Source organism: Gopherus evgoodei, chromosome 20 (assembly GCF_007399415.2).
Source record: "Gopherus evgoodei ecotype Sinaloan lineage chromosome 20, rGopEvg1_v1.p, whole genome shotgun sequence".
Lineage (NCBI taxonomy): Eukaryota > Metazoa > Chordata > Testudines > Testudinidae > Gopherus > Gopherus evgoodei.
Window position 1 is genome coordinate 19,532,570 of NC_044341.1, and position 15,799 is coordinate 19,548,368.

Here is a 15,799-nt window from a genome sequence, read left to right on the forward strand (position 1 = left end):
CTGTCCATCCTGAGCAAGCTGTATCCTTCTATATCAATATTCTAGTCATGTATATTATCCCACCAGGTCTTTATGATGCCAACTATGTCATAGTTGTGTTTATTTATTCCCCATACTTCTCGCATTAGTACACAGACATCTAAGATACTGATTTAATTCCCCCACCCCTAGTTCTGTCTTGTTTCTCCTTTATCCCTACTTCGGCCCATGCTCCCCACAAATTGTGAACCTTCTCCCAGGTCTCCATGTTCTTGACTTACCTGTGGGCTTTGGTCACCTGCCCCTTTCAAACCTAGTTTAAAGCCCTCCTCACTAGGTTAGCCAGTCTGTATCCAAATATGCCCTTCCCCTTCCTCAATAAGCAGTCCTTCTTCCGGGAACAGCATCCCATAGTCAAGGACGCCGAAGCCCTCCTAGCAACACCATCTTTGCAGCTAGGCATTGACCTCCAGGATGCATCTGTCTGCCCGGGCCCCTACCCTTGACTGGAAGGATCGAAGTGACCGCCACCTGCCCATCCAACTCCTTCACCCTTACTCCCAGCGCTCTATAGTCACTTCTGATCTGCTGTGGGTCATACCTCGCAGTATTATTAGTGCCCACATGGATGAGTAGCATGGGGTACTAGTCAGAGGCCGGATGGTCCTTGACAATCCCTCTGTAATGTGTTGCGGATGGGCTCCTGGCAGTCAGCATACCCCCTGGGATGCCATGTCAGGCGACAGATGGGTGCCTCCATCCCCCTCAGAAGAGAGTCACCAACCACTACTACCCTATGTTTATTCCGGGGAGCAGTGGCTGCGAACTTCCCAGCCTTGGGGGTACATGGCTTCTCCTCCTTCACCTTTGGGGGTGATTCCTCATCTCTCATTGCAGGGTGGGGGGGGAAGGGTGTTACTGTCTGCTGCCAGAAGTAACTAGCTGCCAGTGTCCTCCCTGTAACACAGCCATATCCTCCTCCCCGGGTGGTGCGACAGGAATCCTCTGTAGCTATATAGCTTTCTCAGCATTGGATGACTCCATATGAATACTCTCAAGGAATTTCTCGTGGGCACAGATGCTCCTCAACCTAGCTACCTCCTCTTGTAGCTCTCCCACCTGCTTCCTGAGAGATTGCACCAGCAGGCGCCTTTCACACTGGATGCTCCCCCAAACCTGGCTTTCGGTGAGTGGGAAATGCAGGCCACAGTCTCTGCAAATTCACACCAGGATCTGGGTAGAGACATCTATGGTTAGGCTGTCTGTCTGAATGCAAGCACAGGAGGAGGAGAAAGGAGCAGCACTGGCACTGGCTATGCTGCCCTTTCTAACCATAGTGACTATATTAAAACTTCCTCCTACAAATTCCCCAGTTGGCGGTCCCCTGTTCACTAGCTCCCCTTGGTCACTTAGCCTCTGGCTTTTAAGGCCTTCTCTTCTAGGTCAGTCCTACCCCTCGTTAATCACACAGGGGGAAGATGATCACAAGGCTGACTCAGGCTTGTCTCTCTGTCCCAGTAATTGAATGCAGCTCCTGACTGTGGTTTAAGGGCTGAAGTGAATTCTGTTTACTACGTTGGAAAGAGCCACAAACCTGTGCAGGGGAAGGTAGGCACTTGTTGTCACTGATTCAAGATGGTTCCTATGAACACAAAATTTTGCACAGGGTCAAGGTGGATTTTTTGTATGTTCAGCTGTAGGCCCAATTTGAGGAATAGGGCTATAGCATCGGAAGGTTCCCAAGACATCAGTTCCAGGGAGTGGCCTTTCAGCAACCATTTGTCAAGGTAAGGGAATACTAAGACATCTTTTCTGCAGACCATCAAAAAGACAGTTAGGGCAGATGATAGGCTGAAGGGGAACACTCGGTATTTAAAGTGGTCCTGGCCAGCAAAGAAATGGAGAAATTGTTTGTGGGATGGATGTATAGCAATGTGGAAATATGCATCTTGAAGGTGAGGGCTGAGAAACAATCTCTAGTGATGGAATTATCACTGCAAGCATCACCACTTTGAATTTCTGTGCCTTCACACAGCTACTGAGTAGCCTCAGGTCAAGGATGGGTCTCCAACCTCTGCTTTTTTTGGTATCAGGAAGTACCTTGAATAAAACTCCTTCCCTTTGTGCTGCGTTCTATAGCTCTCAAACGTAAGAGCGTGTGTATTTTTTGATGAAGCATGTTCTTGTGAGAGAGTTCCCTGAAGAGGAACAGGAAAGAGAGGTTCATTGGTGGAAGTGAAGTAAAGTGGATGGTGTAACCTGTGGAGATGATCTCCAAAACCCACTTGTCCGTAGTGACTGACTCCCAAGCTTGCCTGAAGCAGTGAAGGTGGTCACCAAAGGGAGGAAGACTGGTAAATCGGTGCAGCTGAAGAGGATAAGGATGACAAGTCAAACCCTCCACCAACCCATCAAAATTGCTGCTTGGAGGTGAATAGGTGCAAGACGGGAGCCTGAGAAGAGAATGGTTTCCTTCTCTGAAATCTCTGGTCTTCTCTAATGTGGCTCATATGGCCTCTGGGAGATAAGGAATTGGAGGAGGTGGGATCTCTGGTCTGTTTCACACTTACTGAGTTTTCTCATTTAGGTCAGAGTTTAGATATCAAGCAAACATAAGGTCACTCTAGAAACTTTCAATGTTTGCAGAGACTCCTCTGTGCTATTTGCAAGCAACTTTGACCCATCTTCTACTGTACTTCCTGCACTTGTCAGAAGCAGTGCAAAGGCTTGGGGGAGTCAGGGTAATGGAGGAGCTGAGGGAGAGGGAAGGAGCCAAAAAGTGATCCTGGAGGGTGTTGGGTGAGAGGTTTTTCTGGAGGGTGGGGGGGATTGTTAGGGTGTTGGGAAGCCTCCCCCATGCAGACCTTGGCTGACCTCAAGCCTCTCCCTTCAGTCAGGCATGTCTGCCCCTGTCCCCACACCCCTCATTCCCATGGGTATTTTGAGACCCCCCCCATCCCCATGCTCAATGCTATCACCCCACTACCTCCTAAGCCCATGCTGCAGTGTGTCGTTTGCCCACTAGCCATTCTGAAACCCAGTCTGTGACCCCAAAAGCAGCCCTGTATGCTCCACTCTTTCCTAATCTGGCTCCATGGGCAGGGTGCTGTGATTAACTTCTACTCCTGGGGGAATTTTGCAGCACTGGGCATAGAATTTTGTATTTTCCTGAATAAAATACATTTTGCCTAAAAAGTGATGCAATTCTACCTTTTGCCCACCAGAGATCGCTGTAGCACTAGAACAGCCAGCCTGAACGCAGCTGGCTGGCAGGCAAAAGGCAGAACTGCAACAATTAAGCAAAATGTTTTTTATGCAGGAAAATACAAAATTACGTAGGAGAGGAATTCTGCACATCCACAGATGCACAGAATTTCCCCAGGAGTAGGAAATGAAGAGGAGACGTTGGCCATGGGGGAGATCCCTTCATCAGCTCTAGCTTCCCTTGTCTTGAAGGATTCCTGTGGAGCATCAGGTCTCTGGAGGGAGTAGGTGATGCTGGTTGCTCGTCTCTATGGTGGGGACACTTGATTTCCTGGAAAATTATTGGCGATAAGCTGCCCATGGAGGAGGTGCATACGGTATAGGAGGCAGCACCCAAGGGTGCTCATACCAGCAAGGGGTTGCTGGTAATCGTAGGCCACGAACAGTAGCTCCTTCACAGGAGGATTCTGGGAAGAGACTTCCGAAGGAGTGAGGAGGAGAGCCCAGAACTGACACTTGAATTCTCTTCCTCATGTTCACTCAGGAAAGGTGGGGCACCTGGAGAGATCTATGGTGAACGGTGATTGGTACAAAGGCTGAAGCCTGCACTGAGGTAGCCATGGGTAAGGCTGCTGAGGGTTCTGCAGGCTTTGGGCGCTTAGAGGGAAGCATGATTGCTGATGGCACCAAAATGTGGTTGAAGCCCAAGTCGGTTTCTTTGGTACCGAGGAAGCATAGAAAGAGCTCTTCTTGCTGCCTTGACCCAATAATATTATTAATGGTCTCTCCAGGATCGTGGCTTTTCTGCCTTGTGGTCTAACCACATCCTGGGTACCTTATGAAGCGGAAGCCTCAACAGCAACTGCTTGAAGAGCCAGAGGTGCCAGGTTAGCTGAGAAAACTGATGTTCTTGGCTTTTTAGAAGTAGGATCTCTACCAGGTGAGCCCAGAGAATGTTCTTTTGAGGGCTTATGAGAGGAGTCCTGTGTCTTCCTCTTAGATGCCACAGAACTGTAGGGCTCTGAAGGAGCAGACTTGCAGGAGGACCGACATATAGGAAGGGTCTCTTTGGCCTAGATCGAGGCTGGATGTAGAGTGCTCTCCATCATGAGAAGGTGAAGCTCTCTCTCTCTCTCTATTTTTTTCTGGCTCTTGATTTCAGTGGCAGAGAAAAGTTGCACGTCTGACCAACGTGTGATTCCACGAGGAAATAGAAACTGTGGGAGTGTCTGTCACTGATCAGGATCGCCTCCCAGCAAGACAGACGGCGCTTAAAGCCAGGAGAACTGGGCATTACCACACAGTAAGAAGTAGTAGTAACTATCTAATAAGTAAAAAAATAATAAGCCACCAAGACCAGATGGTATTCACCCAAGAGTTCTGAAGGAACTCAATTTGAAATCGCAGGACTAACTGAAGGCTATAATCTATTATTCAAATCAGCTTCTGTACCAAATAACTGGAGGATAGCTAATGTGATGCCAAATTTTTAAAAAGGGCTCTAGAGGTGACCCCAGCAATTACAGGCCGGTAAGCCTGACTTCAGTACCAGGCACACTGGCTGAAACTATAGTAAAGAACAAAATTATCAGACACATAGATTAACGGGATTTGTTGGGGAATAGTCAATATGGTTTTTGTAAAGGGAAATCATGCCTCACCAATCTACTAGAATTCTTTGAGGTGGTCAACAAGCATGTGGACAAGGAGGAATCAGAAAGCTTTTGACTAAGTCCCTAACCAAAGGTTCTTAACCAAAGTAAGCAGTCACAGGATAAGAGGGAAGGTTCTCTCATGGATTAGTAACTGGTTAAAAGATAGGAAACAATGGTAGGAATAAATGGTCAGTTTTCAGAATGGAGAAAAGTAAATAGTAGTGTCCCCCCAGAGATCTGTTCTGGGACCAGTCCTATTTAACATCTTCATAAATGATCTGAAAAAAGGAGTAAACAGTGAAGTGGCAAAATTTATAGATACAAAACTACGCAAGATAGTAAAGTCCCAGGCAGACTGCGAAGAGCTAAAAAAAGTTCTCTCAAAACTGGGTGACTGGGCAACACAATGGCAGAAATTCAATGTTTATAAATGCAAAGTAATACACATTGGAAAACATAATCCCAACTATACATATAAAATGATACGGTCTAAATTAGCTGTTACCACTCAAGAAAGATCTTGGAGTCACTGTGGATAATGCTCTGAAAACATCCACTCAACATGCAGCAGCAGTCAAAAAAGCAAACAATGTTGGAATGAAAGGGATAGAGAAGACGACAGAAAATACCATATTGCCTCTATATAAATCCATGGTATGCCCACATCTTGAATATTGCGTGCAGATGTGGTTGCCCTATTTCAAAAAAAAGATATCTGAATTGGGAAAGGTTCAGAAAAGGTCAACAAAAATGATTAGGGGTATGGAACGGCTGCCATATGAGAAGAGATTAATAAAACTGGGACTTTTCAGCTTGGAAAGAGACAGCTAAGGAGGGAGGAATATGACAGAGGTCTATAAAATCATGACTGGTGTGGAGAAAGTAAATAAGGAACTGTTATTTACTCCTCATAACACAAGAACTAGGGGCCACCAAATGAAATTATTAGGCAGCAGGTTTAAAAGAAACAAAAGGAAGTATTTTTTCACACAACGCACAGTTAACCTGTGGAACTCCTTGCCAGAGGATGTTATAATCTTGGCCTTCACAACATGGTTTAAAAAAAGAACTAGATAAATTCATGGAGGATAGATCCATCAATGGCTATTAGCAAGGATGGGCAGGGATGGTGTGTCTAGCCTCTGTTTGCCAGAAGCTGGGAATGAGGGACAGGGAATGGATCACTTGATTATCTATTCTGTTCATTCCCTCTGGGGCACCTGGCATTGGCCACTGTTGGAAGACAGGATGCTGAGCTGGATGGACTTTTGGTCTGACCCAATATGGCCGTTCTTATGTTTGTATCTAAATATTATGTAGAGAAAATGAAAAGAATGCCAATGCGGAATTTTACAGAAATTAATGTGCACACAGAATTTCCTCCCCCCGCCCACAGAAATGGGTTTCAGAGATATTGGCCACCACTAGGGGCTGCTGAACCCGGTAGAGCTCAGCTCACAAATAGAAGACAAGGCCGGGGGAGGGAACTGGAGGGTTCCCAGCACATCCTGAAGGAAGGAGGCAGTGGCACACAGGAAACTCCATTCAAACCTGGGACCCAGCATCAGGCTATTTCTCCCTCTGGATCCCTGGGCTCTGGGAGGTAGAGGGTGACAGTATCTGGGCTGGAAGAGGGAAGAGGGCGAGAAGAACGGGAAACCTGGGCTCTAGGGGGAGGAGGTGAGTGTGTCTGGTGGCCTTGCAGCTTGCATCCGGGAGGGAAGGTGGTGACAGTGTCTGTCCCCCCAGCTGGGCTCTAGGGGGATAGGAGGCAGAAAAACAGAAACTGGGTTGTTGTGGGGGTTTATTTAATTCTACTCCGGGGGGGGGGGAGAGAGAGTGAGTGAGTGAGTGAGGTTACATACTTGCTGACAGGTATTTTGAAATAAATTACCAAAATAATTGAAACTGACATGATTAGAGAGTCTTATTTTGACAAATAAAATTCGCAGAATTTTGCAATGTTGTGTGCAGAATTTTTATTTTTTGACGCAGAATTCCCTCACGAGTAAGTTTCTATCTATAGAAAAAAACATTAACACTATCATTATGAGAGGAAAAATAGCACTCCTTTCTTCTATCCAAACAGATCAGACTTTGAACAGAAATCTGCTACACCTTAGCCATGGTTCCTGGACCATAGGTATGGGTTTATTCAGCAAGAGTCTGAGCAGCTTCTCTGCACTGCTTCTGCCACATTCCCACTGAGTTACGTAAGCGTGCACTTCTACCTGAATTAGACATGCAGATCTGATGCTAGGATTGGAAGAGTATTTTTTAGATCACTGTTCAGTTTAGAATTCCTAGTCCCAGCATTCTGGGGATTCTAATGCTTTCCAAATTTTCATCAGTGGGAATGTAAAGAGGTCATCTGAAAGAAAAAAAGGTTTCTTACAATAACCGAGTTCTTCAGGGGCGTTCCCCCTGCACATTCTCTCTACTCAACCCACTTTCACTTGTTCCATATAGACCTATCAATCTACCTTTGGCTCTGGGGTTCAATGGAAGAAACTGAAGCACCTGAGTTACATGCCTCTTATTACCCTGGTCCCTAAATGTTCAGTGTCAAGACCAGGTACCTGTGCAGTTTATCCAATATTTCTGTGATCCTAGGGTGCTGGTCATGAGTCCCAATAGCATGAATGTGCAGAAGCAACAACCCTAAGAACTCCAGTTAGTTACCCACAGATAACCTCTTTCATAGAAAAAAGTATATTTTTATTAATTGAACCAACTTATTCTGGTTAGTAGCCCAGCTACTTGACTTTTTACTGCCTCTAGAATTCTCAAATCAAGTTCTGGAGATTTAATTTCTTAAGGAGGTACCATAATCTCTTTTTCGATACCTACAATGCCTCATCCTGACAGATTGAAAGAGTGTGATTTCAGATAGGTCACTTTAGCTCTCCTTAACACAACAATGATGAACAGTTTGCATATACTGTAGAAAAGCTAATTTAACATCCGGCTTTAGTCTAGTCATCACTTTCTATATTTTTTTATATGAAAAAGTGGCATTTGAAATCATGTTAAACTGTTTGTTGCACTTTTCATAAACCATACATGAGAAAAACATACACACACACACACACTTTTATTACTTACCAAGAGCAATACACGGTTGCAGTTTGAAGTTGCTGGGTGAGGTATGTTGTACAAAGAATAAACGCAGTGTTATCTTGCCCCTCAGATTCCAAATTACATATGATCTCTAGTACTTCTTTGCAGTCCACTTTTGCAATCTAACAAAAACAATGTCATGTCAAAAAGAACAAAGTTTCTTCAGGGATTTTTTTTTGCAAAAATCTTCTAAATGATGTATGTTAACAGACTGTATTTAACATTATTTTTTCTAGTTGCAAATATTCCTAGCTTCTTTTAGACATGTGAAATTCAAGGTTTAATGAAAACCAGGAATAACTACTCCAGGAGTAAGCCAGTCTCATAACCTTTCTTCCTCTCATGTTCTCCAATGGTCATCTGTTTATCCTTCCCTACATTTCCTGGTATTTTAATTTTCTTTAAAGATTTTGGCAAGACGCCCTTTGTTGCACTACTGCCAATGGGTTTAAGCTGACGTACCACTTCAGTTGTGTACCAGACATGTCAAACCCACGGAAAAAAAAATACGCAGAAATTGGGCTTGGTTTTGGCTTAACTGCCTTGTGAGTTGCTTGTTGGCTAGTTTTTTGACTAGTAGCTTGTTGCTGCTTTTTAATTTAATCGGCTCCTGGCAAGCAGGGGCAAAAGGGGGAGAGAGTTGGGGGGCACAGTGGGCCTACCACCGTCTCAGACTGCAGAGCGGAGGGATCTAGTCACATACAGTGTTGGGGTTCTTAGAGATTGGCTTCTTTTTGCCTTGTTTTGAAATGGAATTAGCTTGATTTTTGGCTTACTATTAAAGTCGGGGTGCTTATTTACCATGTGAAAGTTGGCAACTGTGTTGTGTACATTCCTTTAATTTTACTGTGTATCAGGATCAGATTAAAAAAAACAATACCTTATTTAAGATCTACCAACAATCTAGGTAGTCAGATGTTTAAAAATGAGTACTAGTGAAATAGCTTCAATATTGCCTATTAATCGCCAATAATAGCCATCTGACACAAACACTACAGAATCATAGAAATGCAGGACTAGAGGGGACTTTGAGAGGTCATCTAGTCCTGTCCCCTACACTTACTGCAAGACTATGTCCTGAAAGCTGTTTATCTAATCTGTTCTTAAGTACCTCCAATGATGGAGATTCCACAATCTTCCTAGGCAATTTGTTCCACTGCTTAACTACCGTGACAGTTAGGGATTTTTCTGATGTCCAGCCTAAACTTTCTTCACTGCAATTTAAGCCCATTGCATCTTGTTTTATCCTCAGAGGTTAGCGAGAACAATTTTTCTCTCTCCTCCTCGTAACAACCTTTTATATACACCTCTACCTCAATATAACATGACCTGATATAGCACGAATTTGGATATAATGCAGTAAAGCAGCACTCCGGGGGTGGGGGACTGCGAACTCCAGTGGATCAAAGCAAGTTCGAGATAACATGGTTTCACCTATAACGCGGTAAGATTTTTTGGCTCCCAAGGACAGCATTATATCAAGATAAAGGTGTACTTGAAAAATCTTATGTCCTCCTTTAGTCTTCTATTTGCCAGACTAACCAAACCCTGTTTTTCCCCAAATCTTTCCTCATAGGTCATGTTTCCTAGACCTTTAATCATTTCTGTTGCTCTTCTCTGGATTTTCTCCAATTTGTCCTCCTCTTTCCCGAAATGTGGCACTCAGAACTGGATACAATACTCCAGCTGCAGCTTTATCAGTCCAGAGTAGAGCGGAAGAATAACTTCCAGTGTTCTGCTTACAACACTCCTGCTGATACTTTTGCAACAGTGTTACACTTTGACTCATTCAGCTTGTGAACTCATTAATGATCTGGATGATGGAATGGATTGCATCCTCCGCAAGTTTGCGGATGGCACTAAGCTGGGGGAGAGGTAGATACATGCTCTTGTTGCCAAGAAGACCAACAGAATATTGGGCTGCATTAGTAGGAGCGCTGCCAGCAAATCAAGGGAAGTGATTATTCCCTTCTATTTGGCACTGATGAAGCCACACCTAGAGTACTCTGTCCAGTTTTGGGTCCCCCAGTACAGAAAGGATGTGCATAAATTGGAGAGGGGCCAGAGGAGGGCAACATAAATCCTTAGGGGGCTGGGGCACATGACTTATGAGGAAAGGCTGAGGGAACTGGGTTTATTTAGTCCACAGAAGAGTGAGGGGGGATTTGATAGCAGCCTTCAACTACCTGAAGGGGGTTCTAAAGAGGATGGAGCGAGGCTATTCTCAGTGGTGGCAGATGACAGAACAAGAAGTGATGGTCTGAAGTTGCAGTGGGGGGAGGTCTAGGTTGGATATTAGGAAAAACTATTTTACTAGGGTGGGTTACCTAGGGAGGAGGTGGTGGAATCTCCATCCTTAGAGTTTTAAGGCCTGGCTTGACAAAGCCCTGGCTGGCATGATTTAGTTGGGGTTGGTCCTGCTTGGAGCAGGGGGTTGGACTAGATGACCTCCTGAGGTCTCTTCCAACCCTAATCTTCTATGATTCTATGATCCATTATATTCCCCAGATCCCTTTTCACAGTCATTTCCCATTTTGTATGTGTGCAATTGACAGTCCTTCCTGGAGTACTTTGCATTAGTCCTTATTGAATTTCACCCTATCTGCTTCAGATGATTTCTCCAGTTTGTCCAGATCATTCTGAATTGTAATCCTATTCTCCCTAGAATCACAGAATATCAGGGTTGGAAGGGACATCAGGAGGTCATCTAGTCCAACCCCCTGCTCCAAGTCAATGCTGCATTCTTTCTACCTTGTGAGTAATCGCTAGAAATAAACATTCTCCGGAATAAATTATGCCCTCTTACATCTTTGAAAGACACGGCTGTGCAGGTGTCCATGACTGGAACAATTCAATTGATAACGCAAGATGGAACAGAATCCATCTCCATCGCTCTAGCAGTAAAGTTTTTATTTGTCATTCAAGTAAAAAAAAACACATCAACAAAGCAGTAAGGGATCATTTTTACTACAAAGTATTGCTGGTATGGTATACCGCCAAATACCAGTTCAATCTTATCCACAATTAGTAACCCAACCTAATCATTGCTTAATTTAGTGATTTGAGTGTGAGACTTAATACATGCAAGGATTTGTGGAACTGTTTGTACAGAACACTATAGAACAAACAACATACCAGAAACAACCTACCACAATCCGATCTCTGCCCCAGTAGGAATGCCAGCCCGCTAGCATACCCTTCCCCAAACATGAGCAATTTACATTTTCAAAAACTTAACATCTCAATTGGATGAGTATTACAGCGGTGACTGTGATCATTTGTATTAATAAGGAAGCAGTTATTGAATTAGATATTCACATACAACTTCTAATGCAAGATGCTTTTTGTTTACATTTTGACCCAAATTCTCTTTCTGTTGCAGGCACTTTGTTCCACTTAGGACTTCAGTGAGACTACTCATACTTAAAGTCACACATGGAAGTAAGGATTTTCCTGAAAGTAGTAGTATATTATAAAGTTTACTCCAGGAGTATTTTCCCAAAGTGGGGGGAGCTAGAATGACTAGGCAACAGTATATGGAAGATGTACAAATGAATATGGGCAAGCCTTTAACAACAAATGGCAGGGTGAGAAAGGAGGTGAAATTGATTCCCCCCCCAAAGTTCAGGGAGCACTGCCCTGAGTTTTGGCTCAATTGTTGCTCCTTCCAGGGCTTCCTCTGGAGGACAGACCCATAGGGAGCACCATGAGACTGGGCAGGGGATTGCAGGGAGAGACAATTATCTCGTGATTAAGGCAGCTGAGTACCACCAACTGGATTCTATTCCTGCCTGTGCCACAGATTTGCTATGTGATGCTGGTCCTGTCATTTAAATCAAAGCCTTGTCGACACTACAAAATTCTTTCCTGGTATATCTATCCCAGAAGAACCCCTAGTGTAGATTAAGTATTTGTCAATAGGAATTTTTCTGCCCAGATCGTACCAATTCCACAAATATTAGCTATGCTGACAGAAACTGTGTCTACACTGGGGTTTTTCCAGTCATAGCTATGTCAGCTAGGGTGTGTGGTTTTTCACACCCCTGACCGACAGCTATGCCAACATAACTTTGTAGTATAGATCAGGCTCAAACTTTTCACAGGGGTCATTAATGATCCCTCTCACTATCGGAATGGCTGAGTTGAAACTGAGGGTCTGATTTATGTAAATGGTGAATACGTGCATACACAGCTGCAACTGAAGTCAATGGAAGCTGTGCTTTATATGTTCAAAGTACTATCAATAGGAAAAAGTCAAGTTAATGTAGACTTAAGGCTGCTTGATGCTATGTCGTCCCCTTACAGAGCACTGAGTTAAGGGGGGAAAAAATTAAAAAAAAAAAATTAAGCTTCTGATAATCAGGAAATAGAGTTAAGACTGGCCATGCAACCCTAACTCTCCTCTTCTTCAGCAGCGCCCCAATATGCCCTAGCAGCAGACAAACCTTAACCTTGCCAGCCCCAGTTTCTGAAATGTACAAGGAAGAGCCTCCTTTTACAACCCATTCATTCTCATCCACAAGATTCCATCTATCATTATTAACACAACAAAAAAGGCTGCACACGTCACCTTCCCTCTACCCTCTGAGAAATGCCTCAGTTTTCACATAGCACATTCTCACAATGGCCTCTGGCACGATAAGATTCAGGAGGTTCCAGATCCTGGAATAAACTCACACACTTAGCCCACTCCTAGGAACGAATACTAAGCATGTATAATTTAAGAACCCACTTCTCAGCCTTTCACAACTCCCTTACACTCACTCCCAGAATACAATCTCACTTTCACTTAACCAGCATTAAAGAATCCTCTCATATTCCACCTCACTGTTGACAATATCCTTTACAGTAACAGCACTATGCCCTGCTATTGACATAACCTAAGAAATTCTGAATAGAAATAATTGTATACTGCATCCTGAAGGCACACGTGTACTGCTTTCCTTTCCACACACAAATGAGGGTGGAAAACCTAGATCTCATAAATCACAGCCCTGTCTCACACCTCACAGTAATCCACACGTCCTCCTACCACAAAGACCATTACCAAGCAGGCTCAACTACCACCTGCACCATTTAATGTACATTTAAACACACTGACTGCAGCTGGAGTATTCAAATAATTACACCCATTGGCTACTGCCACCTCCAGGGGATCAGAGGAAAGGTGGCATGGGCAACCTTTTTCCCTCTTCTCTTTTTTTGTCCTTTAACAGTGTTAGATAAAATCTATGGGTAAGAGTGACTGGGTTGTAAGAGGAGGTGAAGAGCTTGCCCATTTCAGCAACTATGGAGTCAGCAGAGGAAAGGTATGTGTGGTTGGCCACATAACATTAACTGTGCATTTCCTAGTTTTCAGAAACTTGAGTTTTGCTCAACTCAATGTTTTGCAAGGAGACGACACATCAAACAACCTTAACTCTGCATTAACATGGGTTGTTGTTTTTTTTGCCAATTTCCCTAGTTTTTTTTTAAACAGGAAAAAGATACATTGTTGGTAGGAGTTGGCAGTCATTTAAGGCAGTTGTATATATCATGCCCTGCAATTAACATACTGAGCCAACCATCCTCTCCACTCCCCCATCCCCAGCTGCACCCCATCAGCCCTGCTTCAGCTCATCTTCCAAGCCATGCCCATAGCCCATTCAATGCATTTCCCCCTCCAATCTGGCTACCTCCCCATTACTGCACCCATGCCTCCCCACCACAAGAAGGAAAAAGACTTCTCCCTGAAGCCTTCACTCCCTGGTATACAAACATTTCCATCACCGTTAATTCCACCTCCTGTAACACAACACAAATCCATGCTGGCTATTCCCTATCACCTTACCACCTTCCAAGTGTTTGCAGGTGATTTCCTTAATTACTTGCTCCATTATCTTCCCTGGCACAAAAGTTAAACTAACTAGTCTGTAGTTTCCTGGATTGTTTTTATTTCCCTTTTTTATAGATGGGCATTATATTTGCCCTTTTCCAGTCTTCTGGAATCTCTCCTGTCTCCCAAGATTTTCCAAAGATAATAGCTAGAGGCTTGGATACCTCCTCTATTAGCTCCTTGAGTATTCTAGGATGCATTTCATCAGGCCCTGGTGACATGCAGGCATCTAACTTTTCTAAGTGATTTTTAACTTGTTCTTTCTTTTATTTTATCTTCTAAACCTACCCCCTTTCCATTAGCATTTATTATGTTAGGCATTCCTTCAGACTTCTCGGTGAAGACATACGTGATATCTTGTGGCATCACACAGACACCCACATGGGTCATCAGCAGGACTGGAACCTTTGGATCTATCAAACATACCTCCATCATCTGAATTACTGGAGTAACTGATAGAAGTTATAGGCTATCCTCTACGTGAACCAGCACGAGAGAGGAATGGGACACTTTGTTTGTGAGTTTCATAGGAATTTGCTAACAGTAGACTAATAGAGGAATGGTGAGACTCAGGAATATTGTGTTCCATTCCAGGCTCTTGAGGAGAGTGTTCTCTAGTGGGCACAGTCGTCTACCCATTCCCCTCAAGTGTGACCCCTCTTGCCTCCTCTCCTCCTACTTGGTTGTCCCAGACTTGTCTCATACCCTTCTGTGGTTTCTTGTCCCAGTCCCATTCCCAATCTCCACTGCTCAAGCTTCTCTGGTCTCAGTCTCCTTTTCTCATACCATCGCAGTCTCTCCCCACCAATCCTGGCCTCCAATTGCCCAACCCCACTCATGTCTGCAGTCCTCATTGGATCCCAGTTCCAATCTACCTACCCCAAGCTCCTCAAACATCAGTTTCCACTACCCCATGGTTTCTTGTCCCAATCTCTTAGTCCAGTTGCACCCAGTTGTGACAGATCAGAGTAGCTGTACCTTTATTCCCCCTCTATGGTCCACCAAGGGCACCCACTCATGCTTCCAACTCCCTGGCCATCACCTCAAGTGGAGACATCTCTCCCCCTTGATTGTTTTTTTCCCCCAGGCTGCACTTTCTTGCCTACCCTGAGAATTCCCTTCCTAAGCAGGCTTGCTTTGCTTTCTCCTCAGAGGCTATAAACAGTGTAATTGCCCATAGATATAAGGTACCACACAGCCCTTTCTAAGCAAGCACACTTATTCTTCAAATGAAATCATTACAGAAAAAACATTAAAACAATTAAAAAACACTACACACATGCTAATAAGCTTATCTGGAATCACCCAATTCCAACAAGAGCTCTGACAGGTGATCTGTTCTTCAAACTCCATCAAGAGGTTTTTTCGATGTCACAAGTTCATAACAGCTGCTAGCTTAGAACAAGCATCCATGAATAGGTCAAGTTCTTCCAACCCTTCCCCCGAAGGCATGGCGTTTCTCTCGGACAGAATGCCCTATCCACTTGCTGGATAAATAGGCCCTCGCTTGGCCCATTTAAACACTCAGGCTATTAAGAAGAAGATTTCCTGACAGTCTGTTGGTTCTCTGGAGAGTCCAGTCTGAACAAGTACATCCAAGCCTCTCCAGGTGCTGGTTGCTCTCTGGAGGATTACAATCTGAATGAATTTGCCCAACCATCCTCCCCGTTCTTAGCTCCTGGAGGGATGTGGTCCCCCTCCCCCATGGAATTACTTATAATCCCTGGCCCACAATAAACTTAATTCAGTAAGATTTGTCCACAATATTGCAGGAAATTACCAGTTCTGTCACACCAGTCTCCCCACTACCCACAGTCTCCTTGTCTCAATCTAATGCTCCACTAAAGGTTGGGCTCTTATCCACTCTGCATGTAAATCAGATGGTTTCTTCATCCATGCTGCCTGGGCCCAGCAGCACAGGGGAAAAAAAAAAAAAAAAAAAAAAAAAAAAAAAGATGCTGCCTGT

At 44.1% G+C, this 15,799-nt stretch overlaps 1 protein-coding gene across 4 annotated transcripts in view; it reads right to left on the reverse strand.

Moving 5' to 3' along the window:
• Positions 1 to 15,799, reverse strand: part of RLF (rearranged L-myc fusion) — a 107,832-nt gene that overhangs the window by 35,127 nt on the left and 56,906 nt on the right. For 3 of the 4 annotated variants that reach the window (XM_030538718.1, XM_030538719.1, XM_030538720.1), the window contains one exon: positions 7,944 to 8,080. In XM_030538718.1, the coding sequence (XP_030394578.1) occupies positions 7,944 to 8,080 (137 nt within the window). Of the gene's footprint in view, positions 1 to 6,802; positions 7,210 to 7,943; positions 8,081 to 15,799 lie in introns of those variants that run through there. The other variant, XM_030538721.1, reaches the window with a different exon arrangement.